The 25,717-nt window shown below is 34.7% G+C and overlaps 3 protein-coding genes across 5 annotated transcripts; all 3 read left to right on the top strand.

Moving 5' to 3' along the window:
• Positions 1–1,143: 1,143 nt before the first annotated feature.
• Positions 1,144–3,587, top strand: LOC123702626 (snRNA-activating protein complex subunit 4). Its single transcript, XM_045650387.1, has one exon. The coding sequence runs from the start codon at positions 1,221–1,223 to the stop codon at positions 3,585–3,587; it is 2,367 nt and encodes a 788-aa protein (XP_045506343.1). The 5' UTR covers positions 1,144–1,220.
• A 623-nt stretch (positions 3,588–4,210) lies between these two features.
• LOC123702949 (THAP domain-containing protein 1-like) lies at positions 4,211–7,620 on the top strand. 3 transcript variants are annotated; one of them, XR_006752940.1, is made up of 3 exons: positions 4,211–4,328; positions 6,416–6,611; positions 7,055–7,620. XR_006752940.1 is itself a non-coding variant. In XM_045650810.1 (3 exons), the coding sequence occupies exons 1-3, from the start codon at positions 5,103–5,105 to the stop codon at positions 7,382–7,384; spliced, it is 603 nt and encodes a 200-aa protein (XP_045506766.1). In that variant the 5' UTR covers positions 4,980–5,102; the 3' UTR covers positions 7,385–7,620. The 3 variants fall into 3 exon arrangements, 1 of the variants encoding a protein (XP_045506766.1); XR_006752941.1 differs by having other exon boundaries at positions 4,237–4,364; XM_045650810.1 differs by lacking the exon at positions 4,211–4,328 and adding an exon at positions 4,980–5,179.
• Positions 7,621–15,190: 7,570 nt separating this feature from the next.
• Positions 15,191–23,131, top strand: LOC123702937 (zinc finger protein 726-like). Its single transcript, XM_045650795.1, has 13 exons — positions 15,191–15,377; positions 15,546–15,680; positions 15,858–16,421; positions 17,259–17,392; positions 17,623–17,941; positions 18,139–18,272; positions 18,539–18,613; positions 18,939–19,068; positions 19,429–19,565; positions 20,070–20,181; positions 20,862–20,975; positions 21,663–21,776; positions 22,820–23,131. Exons 1-13 carry the CDS (start codon positions 15,270–15,272, stop codon positions 23,042–23,044), a joined length of 2,301 nt encoding a protein of 766 aa, XP_045506751.1. The 5' UTR covers positions 15,191–15,269; the 3' UTR covers positions 23,045–23,131.
• Positions 23,132–25,717: the final 2,586 nt, after the last annotated feature.

The raw sequence follows: 25,717 nt of genomic DNA, 5'->3' as shown, positions 1-25,717 counted from the left end.
AGATCTAAAAAATAGGGTAGGTGTTCCAGCATTTGGAATGCCGATTTTTGAATGCCAGCCATCGCAACTGACCTGGTGCGTTGTCTTGGTGAAACAGCGTTCAGGTCCGCAGTTTGCCATGTCTCTTTTCCTTACTAACCTACCGCAATCTTTTAATTTGGTCTGTTTAGTAAGAACCCAATAAATTGGCTACCTTTTTAAAATATTCCACCATGATTATTCCTTCAGCGTCCCAAAAAACTACCGCTTTAATCTAACCTACTGATTTTCACTTTGAATTTCTTCATCGTCACTTTGGAAGCTCGCATCCAGGACATTGATTGTTTTTTGGTTTCAGCATAAACATGGTGAACTCGGGTAACGTCCATGATCACAAAACGTAAAAAAAAATTAACCTGATATCATTAAAAACTTAGAAATTTACCCTCTACATGTCGAATCGTTGTTTCTTCTTTTCGTCGGGAAACATTCTGGCACGCCCGGTTCACATTCAAATTAATGTAAATAATTGGAAACGTGGCCTGTTGATATGATTTTTTTATGATTACTTAGTGAATACATGAGCAAGCAAAAAACATTTATTTTATCTTTTTATGTGCACAGGAAATACCCAATTATCATTACTTTTGGATCAACCTAGTACATTTAATATGAAAGATTTTAGCTTTTTCTTTCTTTTTTTGGTTTTCTGCTTTAATTACTTCGCAAATTTGAAGGGAAGTATATTTAGAAACTGTAAATAGAGCTCCTCATTGTATTGCACAATGAGGACATCACTTCGAAAATCTGCTATGAATACAAAATGTATGGGAAATAAAATGTATGGGAGCGTTTAATGTAACATTTTTGGATATTTCTCGTTTTATTTTTAAAAATTTATTATGGCCATTTTACTCATTAGGTTAAGTACTTTCGATATCAGTTTAAAGTTTTTTGGTATCTGCAATAGTTACGGAATAATCGCTTGTGCACACTTAACGATTACACCCTGTATACTCTAAGGTTTTTGATGACTTGAGTCTGTGAGTTGTGACTACTATATTACTTGCTCTGTGGTTGTGACCTGTGGTTGTGACTTGAGCATAGAGGACTTGAGTTTGAAGCAAAGTGTGAAGTTTATACGCTCTGTAGATATTTCGAAATTATTACAGTAATTTATTTATTATTACATTTAAAAAACTTGTTAGAACATTGTGTACAATTGTGTATAGAAAACTACAATGACTGATTTTGATTCGGACCTTGAGAGTGATTTAGAAGCCGAACTTGAAGATCTCAGAAGGCTCACAGCAGCATTAGAAGATGATGAACCAGGTCCCAGCAGAGGAATGTCTCAGTTTTCGGTTCATACTTCGCAATCAACAATTAATTCTGTACAAGATGATTTCATCAATATTGACACTGCCATCGCTCTAAATAAATTATACGACGAAAAACTGCAAGGTCTTGAAAAAATGCTGATAAATCGTTTAAATCAATGTAGACAGAAATTAAGAGAAGTTCAATGCACTAATAACGACGATAAAATTGAAAAACCGAATTATAACAAGTTTAAATACATTCACTGTGGTAAACCGTATTTCAAGGATGAGTTTGGTTTTCCTGCGCCCGACAATGAAGATACTTTGCTCAGAGCAAAAGCGGGAATGTATGATTTTGCTTCTATACAAGCTGTCCCTGGTTGGACTATAAAAGATAAGAATATATTAACTAAATGTATTCTTAAATTATCTAGAGAAATAAAAAGAAAGCAATTAAATTCACAACTTGCAAAAATGCAAAGGTTAAATGTAAACAAAACAAAAAAAAGTAAAGAGCATAATGAAATTCAAAAAATAAAAAAAAAATTAAATAGAATTGATAAAATGCCTCTTAAACTAGTAGCTCTACCCATTGATGAAGAGTATGACTGGGATTTTGTTGCGAAAAAATTAAACCATAGACATAGACCTCAAGAATTTAGAGCGTTATGGAAACTCTTTTTACATCCTTCAATAAATAAAACTCCTTGGTGTGAAAAGGAGGATACAAAACTACAGGATATTGTTAAAGAGAAAGAATATCAAGATTGGGATGCTATAGCTAAAGAATTAAATACAGGACGAACTGCCTATCAGTGTTTTGTATACTTCCGTACTAATATGGGGAACAATTTTATTTTACATAATTGGACCAAAGACGAAGAAGAGTATTTAAAAAGGCTAATAGAATATTATAGAGAGGATAATTACATTCCATGGTCAAAAATAGCATCTTCAATGGAGAATAGAACTAAAATCCAAGTTTATAACAAATACTTGAGAATGTCTGAACTTAGAAAAGGTAGATTTCTACCCGAGGAAGATGCTGTCATACTTACATTTGCTGATAAATATGGTACAGATTTCAAAAGAATGACGTGGTTCTTACCCGGTCGATCAGTTACACAGTGCCGTACGCGATATCATGTATTGTCTAAAAAGAAGGTCTCAATACAGTGGACTGCTGAAGAAGATAGAAAGTTAATACAACTTATGTCAAATCAAGATGTTATTAAGAATTATTCAAGCATCACAAAACATTTTCCAGGTAAGGATAGGGTACACATAAGATCTAGACATATGATATTAGAACGTTGGATGATGAGCCATCCCAATTTAGATATTGCAAAAGCCCCAAGACGGGGCCCAAGACTACTAAATCGCGGCAATTTGACTGATAATTTAAATAAGGCCATTGAAAATCTAAAAGCAAGAGTGAAATCCGATATACAAAAGGATAAATCAAGAGTGGTTACAATTAACTCATCAGAGCAAAGCATTGACGACGCGATAATAGACTTTTTTGTAAAACAACAGATAAAAACTAAAGATTCAAATAAACTCAAGACAAATGATAAGGATACTATACAAGAACCGAGTCAAACTGAATATGAAGCAAGAGAGGTGGTTAACGTCGCTAATTTGCAACAAGTTCTAATTTTGCTAAAAGCAAAGTTAAACAAGGAGAAGTTCATGAATAGTAGTACGTTTAATCAGTTTCCACAATTACATTTGCCAGATCTTAATATTTATAAAATCATTAAGAAATCCTATTCAAAAATGAAAAATGGACCAAATTCTGCACACCTAGCAAAGATCCCAGATGTATTTGGTAATAATAGCTTAGGTCGACTAGAATATGTCCTTCCTCCAAATTATGCAACCATTACAGGATGTAGAAAATTAATAAATTATGTTTCTAATCAAAATGATATTTCTAGAAAAAATTTAAGCCACATCATTCATAACAATAGTATATTGAGAGACCAAATGAGTCGAATGATAGAAAGATTTCATACTTTGTTTATGTGGCCTGTGATGTTATCAAATAGGCCCCCGCATCCACTAACAGCAAGAAACGTAAAACCAATAAATTACCAGCCCCCAGAAAGGAAAATTCAGCCACCTCCATATCAGAGAGGAGATTATTTGTCTTTGCCAAAAGTGATTGAAGATGACAATATTATTAGTGATGTAATTGATTTGGACCATAATAATATGAATGATGTTACTCTAGAACAATCATACATTTTTAGACCTTGTGATAGTGATGATGATGATGAATAATTGTATTTAGTATTATTTATTTAAGTAATTTTAAATATAAACTTTATTAAATGCACATGGTATTTTTATTCTAGGTATTCTTAAATGATATTTTTGATAATGTTTTTGCTAAAGGTTCTCAGATTGATGTAAAATAAAATCTATTTAATACGCAGTTCATTAAAGAAACGAATCTTCAATGGCGGCGCTTATCATTCCCTCTCGCTCGGCCGTACGGCATGCAAAAAAAGGGAATAATAAAATCACTAAAATGTATTTGATTTTCCCTATCATAGTTTTTATCATAAATTTACAATGACAATTATGCATTTGCGAAAGTAAATAATGTTTATTGGAATTTGACAAAATAATATTTTATTTGTTACATATTATGTTGATGGGAAAAGTTGTTCAGTTTTATGGGCTCATTACAAGTATTATGGGGATTTTGTTACATTCTGTATACGTAAGTGCGTAAATATGATAATTCATTTAAATACACAAATACAATAACAAAAAAGGTTGTCAACAAACAATTTGAAATAATTAATAAAATAATTATGTACTTATGTATCCATTTACGTTATTTTTATTTTCTTTTTTGCTTACCCTACTATACGTCAGTGTCAGCTTCGGCCAAAGGTTAGCAGTTGCTTGACAATTTTTTATCATCTGAACAATCATTCAATCAATCTTTTAGTGCCTAACAATCGTAGTAGGTAGCTTGGTAGTAGCCAAACAGCTGAACATATAAAACAAAGAGTAAGTATTTTTAAAAACTCTTACAGACAAATATTGGTATACATAAAATTGTTGTACATATTTAAATTTAAAAAATAATTAACCGTGAATGAGGCGCTTTAATTGAACAATAAAGCAATAGTTTGGCCTTTTTAACATTATAATAAGGCAAAATGAGAAAAAAGAGGGTGAGGCCATTATTTAAGAGAAGAAGAAGAAGAGAAAAAAGAGCACAGATATATTACCTATTGGCTGGTTCACACTTTGATTAGTGCGAGTGCAGGTGATGAGTAGTACTACGTGTGGACAGCGACTGTTTAGTGCGAGTGTTTAGTAGGTTGTGCAGTAAAGTGAATAGAAGCGTGTTCTATTTTTTTGCGAGTGGACTGCGAGTAGCCACGTCCCGCGCGCCCTCCCTTCCCCCTCACTCGCAGTGTGCCTGCCTAAACACGTCTGGACACGAGTGTTTAGTGTTTAGTGTTTAGCGTAGTGTGTAGCGTCGCGAATTGCACCATTGACCTGCACTCCCACTAATCACCTGCACTCGCAGTTGAATTGGACACTACTCGCACTACACACCTGCACTCGCACTAATCACCTGCACTCACACTAATCAAAGTGTGAACCAGCCATTAGTCAGCTCGACAGTTTAAAATGACATGTCGCCATTTTATTTTGTTTTGATCACCAGTGTGGTGATCATCGCTTGTTGATTTTAATTATTGTTTTTGAAGTGAAAACGTGTGTTTTAGTTTATTTTGTTATTTTCTGAAAAGATAATTGACTAAAGATAACATGGCTTGTGTTGCTTACGGCTGTAAAAGCCGTAGTAATAGGAAATCGGATGAAGATAGGAATTTGTCATTTCACAGGTGATTTTGATAAATTTTTGGCTAATTGTATTATAAATAAGTGAATTTACGTTATTTTCTTGATCATCTATGTTTTATCTACCCTTGATCATTGAAATTAAATCATAATTAGCTTATTTTTGAGAAAAAATGCAAAATATTACTTCCAAGTTCCATTAGAGCTAGCGCGCACGAGCAACTTTGTCTTCGCAACTATTTTGTCTCCGCAACTATTTTGTCTCTCCAGCCATGGGCTAGTATGATCTAAGGCTAGTATGAAAGTGCGCGTACGTAGCGACGCAACTCCCGGGAGACTTTTTTGTCCGCGGGTTCGGAGACAAGCCCGCGACGCAACTGTCGCCCTATCTATTGGTTTCAATGCAAGTGCGCCATAGAGGAAGGATGTATAACTGAGTTAAGGATGTATTAGTGCGCGCACGGCGACAAAAATGTTGCCTGTCGGCGGCCGCCAGCCAGTTGCCGCGTAACCGGCGTAGCGATAATACGTATTTATGTCAACGTATTTATTCTCGTACACAGTAGTTTTAACCGACTTCAAAAAAAAAGGAGGAGGTTATCAATTCGGCCGGTATATTTTTTTTTATGTATGTACACCGATTACTCCGAGGTTTCTGAACCGATTTACGTGACTCTTTTTTTGTTTGATGCAGAATGGTGTGGGATTGGTCCCATAAAATTTATTCGGATAAGCCAGTCTTTCCTCAGGTGAGACAGCAAATCTCATATTTGTATCTTGATGAGCGATACCAGGTCGTAAAATTCTGCACAGTTCATCAAAACTTTCTATACTCATTCTGAAGTAGCAAAAAAATTTTTTGGAAATGTTCTCAATTTTAAAAACATTGTATGGAATTTCCCCAATGTCAGTCTCTCACTCCATAATGGGTGCACCCAATATTGCCTTTTTCGCTGCCGTCTTCGGTTTCTAAGGACAAGAGCACAGACCACAACCGTCTCTTCGAAATCCATGTTGATAAATGCAGAAAATTTTAAAGAAAAAGTTGCGTTGCTGTCGCTTTCGTGTGCGCATCGTTCAAAACTTTGCGAGGAGACAGCGACAGAGACAAAATAGTTGCCGGGCAACTAAGTTGCTCGTGCGCGCCCGCTCTTAGTGTTGTGCAAATAGCGATAGGTACTTTAATAGAAACGAAAGCGTACTTTATTGACAATGACTGCTTTAAAGTTAAGAGGTTAAGAGAAAAAAGTTATTTAAGTATGGATTATTGTTATTTGTAGGTTTCCGGCTTGTGAAAAATTAAAAGATGTTTGGGCTAAGGCTATACACAGGGCAAATTGGAAGCCTTCAAAACATTCTCGGCTTTGTTCAAAACATTTCGAATCAGACTGTTATTTGGACGGGAAGAAAAGGAAAGTGCTTTGCAGAGATGCTGTGCCAACCATATTCGAAAATTACCCTACTTACTTACAGAAGGTACTATAATCAAGTCAATTAATATATCCACAATAACATTAGAAATGCGATGCGTGTGCGACTCTTGTTAAAGTGGTCTATCTCTTTTATGCTTTAGTTCAATATTTTGTATTTTATTTTATAAGATTCTAGACTAGCCTCTTGGCTTGGCCCTCATGTTATAAGAGAATTGTAAGATACATGAAGAGTACCCTATGTTACACTAATTATAAAGACCGGATAAACAAACCGTGACTGTGAAGTGTGATGTGGAAAAATGTGATAAAGATTATTTTTATGTTACATAACAGCATTAATTAAATAAAAATAAAAATAAATCTTAAATGCTAAAATGTTAACTTATAAATAATTTACCTCCTTTTTTGTTTCGTTCATTGGTTCGTTTCAACTCGTATATAGCCCAGCCGTTTTTTATTTATGGTGTTTTTCTTTTTTAATTCCAGGAGTCTAAAAAGATAGCCAGAAACACAATCATAGATTCTCAGAGAAAATTTCGACATATTATCAGCAATCTTCAGCCTGGTTTAGATGCACCATCAACTTCAAGTAGTGCTCATGCACCATCCATTGCTACTGAATCACTTACAGAGCCACGCATCAATGACACTCAGAAGAATAAACTTATAAAGATTATTGTAAAACAATCTAAAACAAGCTCAAAACGTCTGAAGAAGTTAAAAGCTTTGCAGCAAAAGTGCCGGCGATTAAAACGCATAATATTATCACAAGAAAATGTAATAAACCTCCTCCACTCAAGTGACAGCCCAAGCTGAGGGTCGAGATCCCCGTCAAGAGGGGACGCCCTTTCGCATGTCGGTACCTACCAGGGTAAACCTTCAGTTCACACACTCACGTTAAGATGTAGAATCCCTTCTAGCTAACATCGAGAGACTCCGCACCAAAAAAAAAATGTGTGCGTGTACTAGTGTACACACGTAAGAAGTGAAACTTCTTTATGACCTTATTTTTTCAAAAAATAATTTACTTTAAATGCAACTTTACAGAAATACGTCGAATCACGCGTGGTAGGGATAAGAAAAAGATGGCGCGTAACGGAAAAATGTCACGCGTAACGAAAAAATGTTACACTAAATTTTTTTCCAACCCCTATAAAGAAGTTTCACTTCAAAAAGTGTATCAAACGATCAATGGACGGCAATGTAATTTACTTGGAATTTGGATACTATTCACAATTTATGGATAGATTGTAATTCTGTGAGTTTGATTATAAGCTAACGATTTTTACAAGTTTACGGTGGCATGTATGTTTAGTATTTATGTATAATAATAAATATTGTATTTATTGTTTCAAATTAAAATTTTGTAAAAAAAATGTATATTTGTTTTATTTGAAGCAATTTATTTTGAACAAGAGGTGCCCACCTGCCGTGACTTTGCCCGCGTATTTTCAGGGAACAAGCAATTTTTTTCCTGTGGTAATGAGTTATTTTTCTATATCATTGCCTTTATGTTATTTTAAAGTTTAAACTATATTAAGTATTGTAAAGTTTTATAAAAATTAATTCAGTAGTTTTTACGTAAATGAGTAACAAACATCCATTCATACATGTTTTCGCCTCTATAAGTAGGATACGATTAATAATTTGTAAGGAAATGAAACCCTAAAAACAATCTAATAATTTTTTTTTATAAGTATCACTAACTAGGTACCATACAAAATCCAGGCAAGGCATTCAATACGCATTGTAGAGAAGGCTCCGTCGTTGGGTCAGCTTTATGCTAACTTTTGTCCCGAGTTGGCGCTAACCAATGTGTTCACAAAGAGCGGATGTTTAATTTACACTGGTCAGCGCCCATTAGGCCGAACGAGCAGCATAAGCTAGACCGACGGCCTCGCTTTACGATGCGGACGGCCAAATTAAGTCGAGTGGTCCCAACGAATCGGGTATTTGTTCAATGTGAAGACAACACTCAATAAAATGAATAAATCCAAATAGACTCGTGTAAATGTCTTCATTTGTGTACAAAGATAATAAAATTACGTTACAATTATTAGAATCAACACATTAGCCATAAATGGCGTGCAAATTACATCAGCTTCGCAACATCGGTCCGCCCCGGCTTCGCCCGTGGTACATATTTCGCAATAAAAGGTAGCCTATGTTCTTTCTCAGGGTCTAAAGATTGTCTGTGCCAAAATTCATCAAAATCGGTCCAGTAGTTTATGTCTGAAAACCATACATACAATTATTACAAACCTTTGCTCTTTATAATATTTGTAAGTATAGATTAGAAGAACATTATTTTAGTCACATCATAAAAGGTCTTATATTATAATGTGTACATACCTTTTACTAAGTTATAATATTATATTTAACTAGCGGTCCGCCCAGGATTCGCCCGTGGTACATATTCACGTGGTACATTTTCTACATAAGAACCATCCTCGTACTTCAAGGAATATAATAAAAAAATAATTAACGAAATCGGTTAAGCCGTTCTCAAGTTAAGCGCTTACCAACACATTTTGGGATTCATTTTTATATTGTAGTCAAAATTAAACATAACATAAATCAAGATATTTATTTAATCTCTTGACAAAAATACAAATTACATAAATATGCACGGCAACGCACTGTGTTTCATTAGATCAAAAAAATTTCCCTGTGCTGTTTATTGTATTCATCGATCAAGGGATGTATTTAAAACTAGCTGTGCCCGCGACTTCGTCCGCGTGGAATAGCGACTGCATAGTAGTTACTACTTTACATACAATTATTTAGTAAACACGTACTACCATAAACAATTCATAGAATTGTTAATAGAATTTATTACTAATCTAAGCTAAAAAACTTACGTACTTTCCGGAAATCTGGGCATATCCGGAAAATGCCTGTAAAATATCTGGGAAATCCCCCGGAAAATGTGTGAAAATGTCCGGGAAATACCCGGAAAATATGCGGAAAATATCCGGAAAATGCGTAAAAATGTCTGGGAAAAGCGTGGAAAGTGCCTGGAAAATCTCCGGAAAATGTCTGGGAAATGTCTGGAAAATATCCGGGAAAAGCGTGGAAAATGCCTGGAAAATCCCCGGAAAATGCGTGAGGAATTGCCCGGAAAATGCCCGGAAAATATCCGGAAAATGCGTGAAAATGTCCGGGAAAAGCGTGGAAAATGCCACTTCAAATTTGCGAAGTAATTAAAGCAGACAACCAAAAAAAGAAAAAGAAAGCTAAAATCTTTCATATTAAATGTATATGGGATATTCATATTTCATATGTACTTAATGTAAGGGTTTAAAGATATTTTTTTTTGATATTTCTCGATTTATTTAAAAAAAAATGATTACGGCCATTATTAGGTTAAGTACTTTCGATATCAGTTTAAAGTTTTTTGTTATCTGTAATACTTACAAAAAAAAAAATCGCCTGTGCACACTGAACGATTACACCTTGTACATGAATGCCTTAGCAAATGTTCGCCGTGATTATTTAAATGATCATAATTTTTTTTATTAATGAACCAATTGACATGAATTAAACACTAAATGACAAAAAAATTAACTACAGTTTTGGGTTCGGGATCAATTTAATAATTACACCTGCTAATATTTTTTTACATATTTTCATTGTATAAAATCGTAACATAACTTCCTTTATGTATTGTTCTATTAACACATAGATAATATCTTCACAAGGTACTAAATTTTAATAAAAAAGTTGTTTTTGTTATTTATATCTAAAAAAGAGTAGTTATATTAGACAGAAATAAACATAAAATTTTTATAAGTTTTATGGAAGCTGAATGTAATGCAAATGGGCAAATGTAAAAGTAAAATTAGGTTTTTAAAATAAATAAATGAAACAACTACCAATTACAGAAAAACTTCTTTTTCGGTTGAAAATTGCTGGATCATGAGTATAATTCTTTATCTCTTACCTTGGGCAGTCTGGAAGAGATCGCTAGTAAGCGATATAAGACCGCCTTATGTACATACCGTGTTAATCCATTTGGTATGATTGTAAATATTTTACTTGGTGTGGTACGTATATTAAATTGATAAATAATATGTACTCTGATCCCAGTACTATCTGTACCGCGAAAGCCATAACGATAATAAAACAACAGTAAAGCACGAATAAAAATCATACTTGTACAGTAGTTGTGAGTGCAATATTTACGTTTCAAAATAACATTTTTTTTGGTACTAAAACGTAGATTCTCACGCACGCACGCTGATACGTGGTTGGCTGCCCCTTTTCTCATTCCCGAAAAATATCCTCTAAAATTACCCAAGATTCTTCCAATGATTGTACCATACGTTGGAAATTAACTTTAGTCAACAATTGACCACGCGCCAGGATACTTATTTCTACTACATCCTCACGCAAATCGTTAATTTTTTATGAACATTGAATCTGTAAATAAAAAAAATGAAAAGATTACTTTACCTTATTTTATTAAAAAGCTACTAACAAATAAAATTCTATCAAGAACTTAAGTGACCTTCTTTGGGCGTATAATATAGTCTTGTAAAAGTTATACATAAAAATAAAATTTCATCATTTTCTTATTTTGTCGTAACTTCAATTCTAATTAAAAACATGAGTCTAACTATATAATTAATTATGTATAAAGAATAAATATAAAAGCCACATTTTACCTTTTGTGGGAACGCAAGAAGGATTTTTTAAAATGTCACAATTAACTGTTAATGGTGTCTTGTTTGACATCAAATAATAAACATCTACCCTCACTTGTAAAATTCTATTTAGTATATTCACATAAAATATAAGCACCTGAAGTGGACTCTGGGAAGACATGGGTTAAAAAGTTAAATAAATAAGTACAATTAAAAACCCCACCAACATCATATTATTTAATTCTTAATTATAAATTTGCAAGAAGCGTTAAATATGTAAATTGATTTGATTTTAATGAAGTCTCATAGATGGCGCTGTTTTAAATTTGTCTTTATACTACTAAGATTCATTAAACTGTTTCTCTGCCAAAATTACGTAAATGACGTAGTTTTTATAGTGTAAAGCTAGATAATAGCGTGGCTTACCCAAAAACAACATTTAAACATGAGTCTTTAGATTGTACGCTGTGTAATACACGGAATACGTTAGAAAAATAAAGGTTCACAGCTCCTCCCCCGGAGGTGATAGCATGATAATGTGTATATAAAAGCCTCACCCGACCTGTTAGTAATATTCATGCAAAATTTGAAGTCAATCTATGCGGTACTTTTCGAGATTAGCTCGGACAAACATACAGACAAACAGACAAACAGACAAACCGACAAACAGACAAACAGACAAAAATTCTAAAAACTATGTTTTTGGCTTCTATATCGATTATAGATCATGGATTATGTATTCTTTTAAAAAAATATTCAATGTACAGTTTTGACTTTCCTACGATTTTATTATATGTATAGATATAGATGTAAAAGTAGAACACCCACGTGTCAATTTCTTATACTTTTTTTAAAAAAAAATGGCAAACTTTAGGTGAATTTTTCATGAAAAATATTGAAATGTATTCTGAAATCGTAACTGTCTAAGATATTTATTTTAAATAAATATAGACTTATAAAGCATCCTTGGGCGCATATTATCCAGTTTTTATTTTTGGAAAACTACCTCTAAATACCGAGAAATAAATTTTTTTCAGATTTTCGTTTTAATTTTTTTTCTCCCTAAAAAGGCAAAAGTGCGGCTTGTCACTAGCATAGAATTATTGCTCGTAATAAGGCCTATCACTCATAAAAAAACCACGCCGCAATATTGCGGTTTTTGGGAATACGCCATTTTCAAAAAGGTCAAAAAACACAACATAGGGTTGTCGCAAAAAGGTCAAACAAGTTTTTTTTTCTAAGTGTGGATATACAAGTAATAAAAAGAGATATAACTTTCATACTTATCACATCGCAAGCCCGAATTTATATATTAATTATAAATATATTATTATATTATTTATTTATTTATTTAAATTTAAAAAAATTAAAAAAAGGTTTCCCAAGCAGGTCATTAGATTTCATGCCTAAATATCTCATTTATTGTAATATGGTAAAAAATATAGTACAACACAAAATAAAAAGAATGATGGTAAAATTTATTGACAACCCTTATACTATGTTTAGAAAATGGATTTCTTCTAAAAACCGCAATAGTGCGGCGTGGTTTTTTTATGAGTGATAGGCCTTATTACGAGCAATAATGCTATGCTAGTGACAAGCCGCACTTTTGCGTTTTAAGGAAGAAAAAAAATGAAAACGAAAATCTGAAAAAAATATATTTCTCGGTATTCGGAGGTAGTTTTCCAAAAATAAAAACTGGATAATATGCGCCCAAAGATGCTTTATAAGACTATATTTGTTTAAAATAAATATCTTAGACAGTTACGATTTCAGAATACATTTCAATATTTTTCATGAAAAATTCACCTAGAGTTTGCCATTTTTTTCAAAAAAAAGTATAAGAAATTGACACGTGGGTGTTCTACTCTTACATTTTAAATACATCCCTTGATCGATAAATACAATAAACAGCACAGGGAAATTTTTTTGATCTAATGAAACACAGTGCAACGTTACCAACTTGAGTTTAATAAATAGCGGTTTAGAATATTCGTACGAACATACACCACAAATTATCTTCCAGCAATTTTATATCTGAATTTTTTATTTATCGATTTTTTGTTTATCGAAGTTTTTGTTCGATGGAGTGGCAAGCACTATCTTTTTATGCCCCATCCACACGCTAGCTGTTTGTCACAAACACCGCAAATAGCAAACGAAGTCCCAAACACCAACCACAATCACCCAACACAAACAGCCATCCACATGCTTGGCGAACGTTCATAAGTCATAACATTCCGAATCGGCAAACATGCATCCTTTGATCTGGCAAATAAAGCGACACCGATGCCGAACACTGCCCAACACAAACACAAACAGGCAAACAACGACAGACAACGACAAACACCCATCCAAACGTCCGTGTTTGCTGTAATTGCTGTTGGCTGTTTGCCATTGTTCGTCAACCGTGTGGATGGGGCTTAAGAAATTGTAATGCCTCCTCTACACTACTCGCGAAGTTCCTCGACGAAGTACTCGGCCGAAGTTGACTGAAGTCCGCGGTGCTACACTACACACTCGTTCAACTTCGCGAGGAGCGCATACGTTCATATTCAGAACGAACTTCAGGTAACTTCGTGCGCTTTGACTCGGGCGCAAAAACCGACAACAAACGGAAGTCGGCCGAGGCGAGGTAAAGTTGGACGAAGTAAAGGCTGGTTCACACTTTGATTAGTGCGAGTGCAGGTGATTAGTGCAGGTGTTTAGTAACTACGTGTGGACAGCGACTGTTTAGTGCAAGTGTTTAGTAGGCTGTGTAGTAAAGTGAATAGAAGCGTGTTCTATTTTTTTGCGAGTGGACTGCGAGTAGCCACGTCCCGCGCGCCCTCCCTTCCCCCTCACTCGCAGTGTGCCTGCCTAAACACGTCTGGACACGAGTGTTTAGTGTTTAGTGTTTAGCGTAGTGTGTAGCGTCGCGAATTGCACCATTGACCTGCACTCCCACTAATCACCTGCACTCGCAGTTGAATTGGACACTACTCGCACTACACACTTGCACTCGCACTAATCACCTGCACTCACACTAATCAAAGTGTGAACCAGCCATAAGCCGAAGTGCCTCTCTACATTATTCTATTCGTCTAATCTCGTTCAACTTCGCGAGTAATGTGGAGGAGGCTTAGTCGAGCCAATATAGGCAACATTTGACGTCTATCAATTTTATCATCGAAGAGAGGTAACCTGCTTAAAAATATCGATTAAAATGAATTAATCGATACGGATTTGTAACATTTGTCAATCGAATTTAATATTTATTAATTTATGATGATTTTTATTCACAAGTAATCAATGCATTCAATTCTAGGTCTCTGGTATTTAAAAAGAAAAAAGGTTTATTGACACAAAATTGTAGCGACGTCAGTTCTTCAATTCATCCTATTGAACCCAAGAAGCTTATAGTGTATTAGAGGATATAAGCTTCTTGATTGAACCCCATAATTTGATGAGGCTAGTTTTTAGAACCTCACAAAATATAAACAGTATGTAAAACTAGCCTCATCAAATTATGGCGTTCAATAGGTCATTAGTTGTTTGCTTTGTGAAAATAATTATATTATTCAAATTAAAAAAGTTATATTTTGGAAAAAACATTGTTCTCTAAGGGAAAATAAAACAATTGAGTTTTCAGTCAACCTAAGAACTTAATACATCTTTGTAAATAAATTTCTGGACTGTCTGCAGAACTTGGCACACAATTAGATCTCATTTCTTTTTTTGGAAAATTAAGTCAACGATTAAACTCGGCTCCAAATTTTACATTTATGTTTTTGGTGGGATTATGTATTCTGTGATAGAGTAACACCTTAGAGTATATATACTATCTATTATCTATATCTACTATTGTAATATATACTCTCACACTAATTTTATAGAATGGCAGTTTCGTAATTTTTAGTTTTGACATTTGTCAAGACTAATATATATAGTTAACTGTGTTTGTCAATTTAGTATTCACATTTGTCAAAATAGTTTACACCGTAATTTTATTTTGAATCAGCTTCAATTAATTTAATTTCACCATGAAATGATATCATTGAATTTAGCTATCAGCAATGTTTGAGCTAAAGGCGTGTGTGGTTTGTTTAAGTACTGCTGTGAAGTTTAATAACATTGACAGTGGTCCATTGAGACAAGAATATAATCTTATATCTGGACTAAAGGTATCATTTATTTTCCTGGTATTTTAAACATATATATTTTTACTATTATATAAAATTAACTCAAAATACACCCATACTTAGAACATGTCATCTACTTCAATAATATATAATGGATTTTCAACTCAAAACTATCATTTTAAGTTAGTGAAATAATTTTCTGTTTTTCAGACACAAACTGGAAATGGTTTACCAGCATATATGTGCATAGAATGCACAGCATATGTTAAGCGTTTTATAAAATTTCGGAATAAATGCCAAAGAGCTTACTATACTTTAATACAGCTATTGGAAACAAATAAACAGGTAATCATTACAAAGATAATGTTATGTGTTTTACTTTAGGATCTACCACCATGATCTTAATTTTCAATATTCAGTATATTTCGTTTTCAGAGGCACATTCAATGATAATATGTTTGTGTTATCTTTTAAGTTTATTGCCTCCTCTATGTAGGTTATTTACATAACTTTACTTTTCAGATAACTGAACCCTTACTCAATGAACTTAACAGAAAAAGGATAAGAGTGAACCCTACACTGTCATTCCTTGATGCAAATAATCCAAAAGTAAAGTATGAAAATATTAAGTTTAAATGGGTGAAGGAGAGTCGGGTTCCCACACTCACAAGTGCCATACCAACGTTACATTATAGTACCATCTCTAATGATGTTGAATTTGAAGTGCCAGCTAAAAGGGCCAAAATTGATAATGAAGTTATAAATAACAATACAAATACCGTAGAATCAAAAGACGAACAGGATCTTCAATTGAATAAAGATGAGGAACATACTGATGACTTTTTTGACAATAATGAAATAGACAACAATGATGTGCAATGTTTTGATAATGACAACGAAGATGATGTGGATGGAACTAATCTCGACGAGGAGTATGCGACCGTGGTACCAATTACTATGAAAGAGGCGAAAGCAGTGGTTGAAGTGTATAAAATGTTTTCGCAAGGCAAATTTCAGTGTAAAGTGTGTAGCAAGGCATATTATACTGAAGCTCGGTTGAAGATTCATATGAGGATGCATGATACAGTAAGTAGCTTTTATCGCATAATATGCTATAGGATTTTTATACTTATAGCATAAGTGCTGATTTACACAGGGCTACTGACTTTAACTGTTTACATAGACTTCAAGCCTCTGTACTGACTTCAAATCTGTTTACACAGGGTTTTTTTTCGGGTCAGCACTGATTTGCCTCGAATTTGTAGTCAGTTACTGACCCTGTGTAAATCAGCACTAATATGCTATAAGATTTTTATACTGGGATAAATGTAATCCATACTAATATTATAAATGCGAAAGTAACTCTGTCTGTCTGTCTGTTACTCAATCATGCCTTAACTTCTGAACCAATTTTCATGAAATTTGGTATGGACATATTTTGATACCCGAGAAAGGACATAGGCTACTTTTTATCCCGGGAAAATGACACAATCCCGGAAATCCCACAGGAACAGTAACTATACGGGTTTTTCTTTGACTGTGCGGGCGAAGCCGCGTGCGGAAACCTAGTATGTCCATATGTGTGTGCGTATTTTGTAACTAGCCAATGATAGTTCATATATTAATTAACTAGATTTCCGCCCGCGGCTTCGTCCGCTTTTTCAAAGGAAAACCCGCATAGTTCCCGTTTCCGAGGGATTTCCAGGATAAAACCTATCCTATGTGTTATTCTGATGTATAAGCTATATTGTGGTAAAGTTTCATTCAAATCCATTCAGTAGTTTTTACGTGAAAGAGTAACAAACATCCATACATCCATACATCCATACTTACAAACTTTCGCCTTTATAATATTAGTAGGATAAAAAGGAATAGTGAAATGATTTGTTTATAAATTCTTATGTTGAAATGTTTTCATTGTAGCATACAAGTGGTAAATTCTATTGTGACTTGTGTGGTTATTACTACAAGACTGAATTTCAACTCAAGACGCATATTTCCGGAAAGCACATGTATAAGTATATTTGCAGGAAATGCCCTGAAGTCAGCTTTGATCGGTAAGTAATGTTTCAAAAAACTTAAATGAGAATAGATAATTAATATGCTTTGAATTTAATATGATTTAATCTAAAAAAAAAATTGTATAAATGACATTAAAGTATGTACTTTAAATTTTATCCCTTGAAAATGATAATACATAATAACAATGAATCTTTCCAAATTTCGTGATGTTTCTTATCATTACATAGCCAATACCTATACATACCTTTATTTGAACGTTTTGTAGCACTTCAGCAAAACAGCATTTCATTTGGACCCACCTCCAAAAGGGATCTAAAAAGCATGCCAATTGGTACGAAACAAAGCCCTGTACGAAAGGTAAGAAACAAAAGAGCGTGCTTTCGTTACGACCAGTCAGAAAAACTAGAAAATTACCATCAGACTTCCCAGTTTACTCGCCCGTAAGTCAAGAGGAACAATATGAAATTGTCAATCAGAGACGTCTGTCGAAGAATTATTTGGACTCTGCTTTCAAGTGCAACCAATGCTTTAGAGGCTTCCGAGAGTCGAGTACTTATGAGAACCACATGAAGAAACATGACCCGGTATGAATCGATTTTTATTTCAAATTTACACCAATATGTAGGTATAATCTGTAAAAAGTTTAACCGCTATAATAATGCTACTTCGATAAGAACATTCTCAACTTTACGCTTAGCTATACATTTGGCGACTCATTTTTATTACATAGATTTCCTAAAACTATTTACCAGCTATAATATAAGCATAAACATAATTTCAGAACATATCAGGCAAGTACCAGTGTGATGCGTGCAAGGTGTATGTAGTGAATCCGCGCCAGATGTACAAGCATATGACAGTGAGCCATCTCTTTAAGTACTCCTGCCAATACTGCTCATATACTTGCTACAATCGGTAAGTTATGATTATTTTGTTATTACTATTATTTTGAGATATGCTGCATCTAAAAAAAAGGAAACTCTTTTTGACAAGAAATTAGATTTTAGAGAAGCTGTATTGGTTCATTGAATTTTCAATTGAAAGAAGGATAATCCGTCAATAAAGTATAATGCGGTAAAATTAGATCTTTCCAATCTAAATACATTCGTTAATTTTTTTTTGCGTTGTAATATGAAACAAAAATATAATTGCTATAATGGTAATAAGTGTATAATTTTCAGGGGACAAGCAAAACTCCACTATAGGTGGCATAAAAATGTAACCTACTCATGTCCACATTGCAAGAAGGAATTTGTGTAAGTTTTAAATTTGTATATCTATTCTAATATTATAAGGCTGAAGAGTTTGTTTGTTTGTTTGAACGCGCTAATCTCAGGATCTACTGGTACGATTTGAAAAATTCTTTCGTTGTTACATAGCCCATTTATTGAGGAAGGCTATAGGCTATATGTATATCATTACGCTAAGACCAACTGGAGCGGAGGGTGAAATATATAATATGTTTGTAATGTTGTTATTTTTGCTACAAATTGGCTATGAATCATACACGAACATTCGTTATTTGTAGTTTGAAATTTTGAAAAATAAATTTCGTTTTTAATATAAATATTTTTTTTATAGCAAAGCCTCAACGCGTCTAACACACATACGCATAAAACACCCGTCGACGTTTATATGCACGCTATGTGGGCACAGCTTCGTGAGCGAGACTGGACTGTATTGTCATAAGAAAATCGTGCATACTAAAGAAGTATGTTTTTTTAATACTTGTCTGTGTTTGTAATTACTAATGAAAAAATGAAGGAATTGTTGTCCATGTTTTTTTTTGTTGTAGTTACCTCATTGCATATGATAATGATTGCAATAAATAAATAATGTTTTTTTTTTAAACATTACCATCTATCTGTAACCTATCTCTCTGTAACTATACTGTAACCAAATGAAAAAAGATAAGTAAGTTAGGGACTCTACTTATATAGAAAATGCGTGGAACATTTGCTCACATATTATGTATATTTCTAATCAACCTAATACTTATATATAAATCTCTGGTACACAAAATAAAAATAAAAAAAACCTGTATTTACCTTTTTATATTATATTTCTCCAGGAAATAGAGGCCAGCGAGCGACAAGAGATAGAACCGAACAGCACTCTGTATTGCGCCGAGTGTGCGCTACAATTTCACAACGAAGCTGCATTTGCTACGCATTTTGGCAGCTCTAATAAACACGCTGAAACTAATCTGTGAGCAATATTATATTTTTAGTTTATTTCTGTAGGCAAAAAATTACTTATAAAACTTAATTGCTGTAGGCAGTTGATAATAATAAGTTTTTTAATTACTTTCAACAAAATGAGGGTAGTTTGGTATCAAGTTAGTTGCAATTTTTAGCTTCGTCATTTATTAGCTTCCAAACCCTAAAAAATCGCGACTTGACAGTGCATGGGCTTGTATAATTGTTTGTCCAACTACCCTCATTTAGTTAAAAATTGAACTATGAACGCTCTGATTTTAAGTTTAATAGCATTCAAATGCGTATATATGAGAAGTTATTAAAGAATGGAAAGAAATCGATCTTATGCCTCGCCGCGGAGCCCCAAATTCCTAAATAAAAAAGAAAATCTCAGTCATAAAGATGATATAGTTTATTATTATCAACTGCCTACAGCCATAATGTTTGTTTTAGAATGAAGGATAATGTCATCCGTACAATAGTTAACTTACTGTGATGAAAATATAATTTGCAGATCAATAAAGCCAGTGAAATCTAAGGGCGTCAGAAAATCCCGCGGCCGACCGAGGCGTTCCGATTCTAACATACTCAACAACGGCATGGCCACACCTAGTCAATGTGAAATTGTAAGTTTTTTTTTTATAAATATCCCATTGAGACAATATTACTACGTATGGAGGAGACACCACGAACAAAATCTGTGCGCCATTTTTTTGCTCTAACTAAGTTTTAAAAATTATTATCTAGTTAGGTACTTACCGATGAAAGTTATTATTTGCACTTTTCCGTATTATTTGTATTATTTGTGCAATATCGTAACACACACGAAGACATCAAATATGCGTTTCACTTTAAAACAAATAATAAATGAGCGTGCAGTTACGCCATATGGCTTATGGTGAGCGGAACATAAGTGATGTAGGCGGTGCCGTCTCCATATGTATATCTCAATGTAATATCCTTTTATTCTTTTTTGTTCTTTGGTTTTACGGTTATGCATAAGAAGAATTTAAAAGTATTCTGAGGTGAAACTTCTTTACGGCTGTGTTAGCGTCTAGCACCGTAGCGGTCTAACCGGTCTCTCAGTGCCAGAAATTATGTTAGGGAGCCTCCTCTATAACTCAGGCCCCGGAATCACAGACACAATAGAAAATCTATTGTGTCGTGGCCCGATCGGGCCGCTCGGAGCTCAATGGGTTAATAGGCCGTTGTGTAACCGTCGACAAAATTAAAACATAGTATAAAAATAATAAATAACCTTCTATAATAATTATAAAAAAAACTAAACAACAATTAATATTTTCAGTGCAAAAAATTCTTATCGAACGACGTGCAAGCCCGCAAACACTATGAGTCTGAACATCCCGGCACTGACTTCCTCAAGCGGTACATGTGTGATATATGCGGACATACTACACGAGTAAGTGATTTATTTTTGACTAGCGGTCCGCCCCGGCTTCGCCCGTGGTACATATTTCGCAATAAAAAGTAGCCTATGTTCTTTCTCAGGGTCTAAAGATTGTCTGTGCCATATTTCATCAAAATAGGTCCAGTAGTTTATGAGCCTATTCGTAACAATCATACAAACAAACAAACAAAGTTTTCCTCTTTATAATATTATTAGTGTAGATAATATAACGAAACTAGAGTAATGTGGCTATTTATTTTAGTAAAGCGAAAACATGTGTAACACGCAATTTATGATTATGAAGTTAACTTATTTTTATGTTGAAAAAGACTATATTTTTTCCTATAAAAAAAATCAATTTCGATTTATCATATTATAATTTTTTAAAAATTTTTGCTACTTTTTTTGTACACAGTTACCTTATATATAAAAAAAGCGGTTCGCCCATGATACATATTTACGTTTTCTCTACATAAGAACCATCCTCGTACTTCAAGGAATATAGTAAAAAAAGAATTACCGAAATCGGTTCAGCCGTTCACACGTGATGCCGTAACAACGCGAAACGGGGCCATTTTTATATATATTTCCTTAAAATTCATGTTTTATTCTCTAGCTTCGCGCAGCCGGCATATACCGCTTCTCTAATGTGAGCATTTTGTCTATGTAAACATAATCTTAAACGATTCTAATTTCCAGCAACACGCAAACCTAATGGTGCACATGCGTACACACACGCTTGAGAAACCGTACGCGTGCCCACACTGCGAACGGCGATTTAGCATGCCCAGCAATAGAGATCGACATCTTGTGGTTAGTAATCATTTATTAATAACTAGCGGTCCGCCCCGGCTTCGCCCGTGGTACATATTTCGCAATAAAAAAGTAGCCTATGTCCTTTCTCGATTATCAAAATATCTCCATATCAAATTTCATGCCAATTGGTTCAGTAGTTTAGGCGTGATTGAGTAACAGACAGACAGACAGAGTTACTTTCGCATTTATAATATTAGTATGGATTTATTAATAATTTAATATAGTTTCAAAACACGCTTAAACTCATCAAATTATTGAATAGTTACCAATCCTTGATAAATTGACAAAGTTTGAATTAAATCTGTCCGTTTCAAGTAGGTCAAAATTGACTCTAAAGGTGCGATTAAACGACGCGGGCTAGCCCGATCCTACGCGAGCCGAGCCGTCCGTGGAAATGCGGCTCGGTTTAATACGGACGCAAGCCTGCTCGTTTAAACGACGCGGGGTAGCACGATCCTACGCCAGCCGAGCCGTCTGTGGCGACTACACATCAATACAAAATAGACAGTGACATCTGTTTAGACGGCGCGTATTAACACAAGCCGAGCCGCGCGCCTTTGATCTGTGTCGAAAAAACCGACAAGTGATGGATCGTGCAAACTTGCCGAGCCGCGCCGAGCGCAGTTGTTTACACGGCGCGTGGCGCGGCGGACCACGAGCCGAGCCTGGCTCGGCTCGCGTGTTTGCGCGTCGTTTAATCGCACCTTAATGGAGTCGGTTACATATAAAACAGATGAAGCTAATAAGAGATTAAATCCATATCAAATACTATCAAACTAAATCTATGAATTTTTGACTTATTGTCTATCAATTCTCTTTCACATTTATAAGCACACTAGCTTCCACCCACGACTTTGTACGTGCATCCCCGTTTTTCCCCGTTCCCGCAAGAATTTCTTAGCGGATGCCTAAGTCCTAACATCTACCTGCATGCCAAATTTCAGCCCGATACGTCCAGTGGTTTGGGCTGTGCGCTGATAGATCACTATATCAGTCACCTTTGAGTTTTATATATATAGATTTAATACTTAAATTTTAAGGTACACACCGGCGAAAAACGCTTCCAATGTGAGCATTGCAACCGTCGCTTCTCGCAAAGCAGTGCGGTCAAATTGCACATACAAACGGTCCATCTTAAGATACCCTACGCTCCATGGGACAAGAAGAATAGAAAAAGGAAGAAAGATCTATCAGCAGCCGCAGTCACACTGCAGAAACAAGAGACACAGAGCGAATATATTAATGCGTATATGTTTAATTTGTAAAATAATTATAATGGATTTGTTAATTTTGATATGGGAAAAAATTACATGAGAATTGGAAGAATTTATGTTTGTTGTACTTTTGACCATTTTTTTCTTTTTAATTTGTCAAATATATTTATGTATTGCATTTAATGATGTAGAAATAACAAGAATAAATGTTTTGAATTGATGGTATATGTGTTATGTATTTCTTGTTTGTGTTCTTTTAGGCTGGTTGCAGAGCTTGACCGACCATCAGTGCGTACGTCAGTCGCGCTTGTCATATGTATGGAAATTCATAAAACCGTTCATAGCTAGACCGACCATACGCACGCGTATTGTCATGCGGATTAGTGTCATAGTCATACAATTGTTTTTGCCTATCGTCAGAACCGACGGTACGCACTTATTGTCGGTCAAGCTCTGCAACAAGCCTAAAATATAATTAGACTAAGCCGGTTTCTAATGCTGCTTTCTGAAGACAGATTCATTACTTTTTGACACTTGATATAGTTTCCATACATTATCTGAAATTTGTTTCTAACAGTTAAGCTCAAAAAAAAAAAATATACCCTGAAATGAGGAAACCGGTCATAAATATAGCTACAGTTAAGATCTCGAATTAAATTAGGCAACAAGTGCGTATAAGAAATATTATACCAAATGAATGTTCATATGTTTGATAAAAAATAGAAATAAAATTTTGGTAATGAAGTATGTAAAGAATGAATTGGATGAGATTGTATATATAAAATATTTTTTTGTCTTCTATTTATAAAGACAATTGGAAGTAAATTTCTGTCTTTCTCAATTCTAAGGATTTTCTATCTCATATATTCCATATTTCTTTACAATAGATAAAGAGCACACTCCATGTAATTTGTGTTTAATGCAACTATTTGTAAGGATGCTGTAATTAGCTTAAAACTTTTAGATCGACTGACTGGATTTATAATGTTTGTATAATAAGGAAATTTAAATCGCGTATCTGAAGGAAACTTCTAGATATACAGTTTTATACTTTATTTCTCTAAATTTGGTTGGAGTGTAGCTTTGGGGGCGCTAAGGAAAAAAGACTTAGACGAAATTTTGAAAAATTTTTTTAGTCTATAATATAATACCTATTTTTTATGGTTTTATCGGCAAGAATAGCCTAAAATAAACCCTTTTTATTCTTTGTATTTTTTCTCTAAGGTTGATAGTTTTCGAGAAACTTACTGTAGAACATTTTTTTTTTCAGATTTTCAGTCTCAATTTACAGGGAAACTATACTACGTAGAGAAAAAATGCAAAGACTAAAAAGTGTTTTATTTTAGTTTATCAAGCACAACCAGCTAATAAATCTTCATTATTATACAAAATTAAAAAAAAATGCGAATTTCTTGTAAGTGCTGTTTGTATGGACGCGGCTCTCCTTACGGTAAACACTCAATTTCGATATATAACAAAGTATGTAAAAAGATTTAAAAAAACTTGCTTTCGGAAATTTTGCTAATTTCTATAAAAAATAATTCGTCTCTGTTGTCGTTATTGTTATTGTTTTTGTTGGTTTGTTATTGTTTTTGTTGGTTTGTCATTGTTCTTGTTGGTTGTTATTCTTATTATTGTTGTTGAGTTGTTATTGTTGATTTTAAAGTATGGACAACCAGTATAGGTCCCTACTTTTAATCAATAATTATTCATTATGGAATGTCGCCGGCAAAATAAACAGCGAAGAACGCGCTGTTGAAGCTGCCAAAGCGTGGTATCTATTACCACAGCGCGTTCCTCGCTGTCCAATTTGTAGCAGACCCATGAATAGGGAGACGAAGGAAAGTTACAAAATGGGTTTTCGTTGGCGATGCAGGCGTCAGGGATGTAATAAAATTATAAGTCCTCTGAAAAATACATTCTTTGAAAGAGTTAATATACCCTTTTTACCAGTAATTGGACTGATTCTCCACTTCCTACGTCGAGACAAAGTGACGCAGGCGGCAAAAGACGTAGGGGTGTCAAAAAAATCGGCAATCCAGATTTATCATTTTTTGAGGGAGGTCTGCGATACTGCAGAGGCCTATGACCGAGATCTGATCGGTGGTCCTGAAGATGTTGTAGAGGTAGAATCCCACTTCTACACGAGGAAGTACCACCGTGGTCGGCTTCTGCAGCATCAAGTATGGACTTTCGGTTGCTTGAGTCGTCTGACTAAGAAAGTCCACGTCGAGTTGGTACCGGACAAGACCATGGAGACTCTACAGCCTATAATAGGGGCAAATGTGCGCCCTGGAACACACATAATGTCCGATTATCACCGGAGTTATTTGGGTGTGGAGCGAAGGTTGGGCATGGGTGGCCACTACAGGGTAAACCACAGTGTCGAATTTGTCAACGGCACTGTGGATATACCAGTAAATACAGCGCTTGGTCAGCAAGTACCTGAGATTCTGGACGACCCGACCATGGTGCGGGTAAAGGTGCATACAGACACAATAGAGCGCCAGTGGCTTGAATTAAAACGTCATTGCCGTACATGCCGCAGCGTACAGCGCTTAAAATGGTATATGGGCGAGTATATGTACCGGCAAAATATATTGAAAAGCCTGCCAAGTGGCGCCGCTCGGAGACTGTTGCGGGACATTCACCGGGTGTATCCGGGCGTAGGTCGTCGCGGGATTCGCAGTGAAAACTGCAGATGCAGTCCCAACTGCCCACGTC

The sequence above is a fragment of the Colias croceus genome, chromosome 24 (assembly GCF_905220415.1).
Source record: "Colias croceus chromosome 24, ilColCroc2.1".
NCBI classification, from domain to species: Eukaryota; Metazoa; Arthropoda; class Insecta; order Lepidoptera; family Pieridae; genus Colias; species Colias croceus.
Note: the sequence above shows the minus strand (reverse complement) of the source record. Positions and strands in the feature narration are given on the sequence as shown.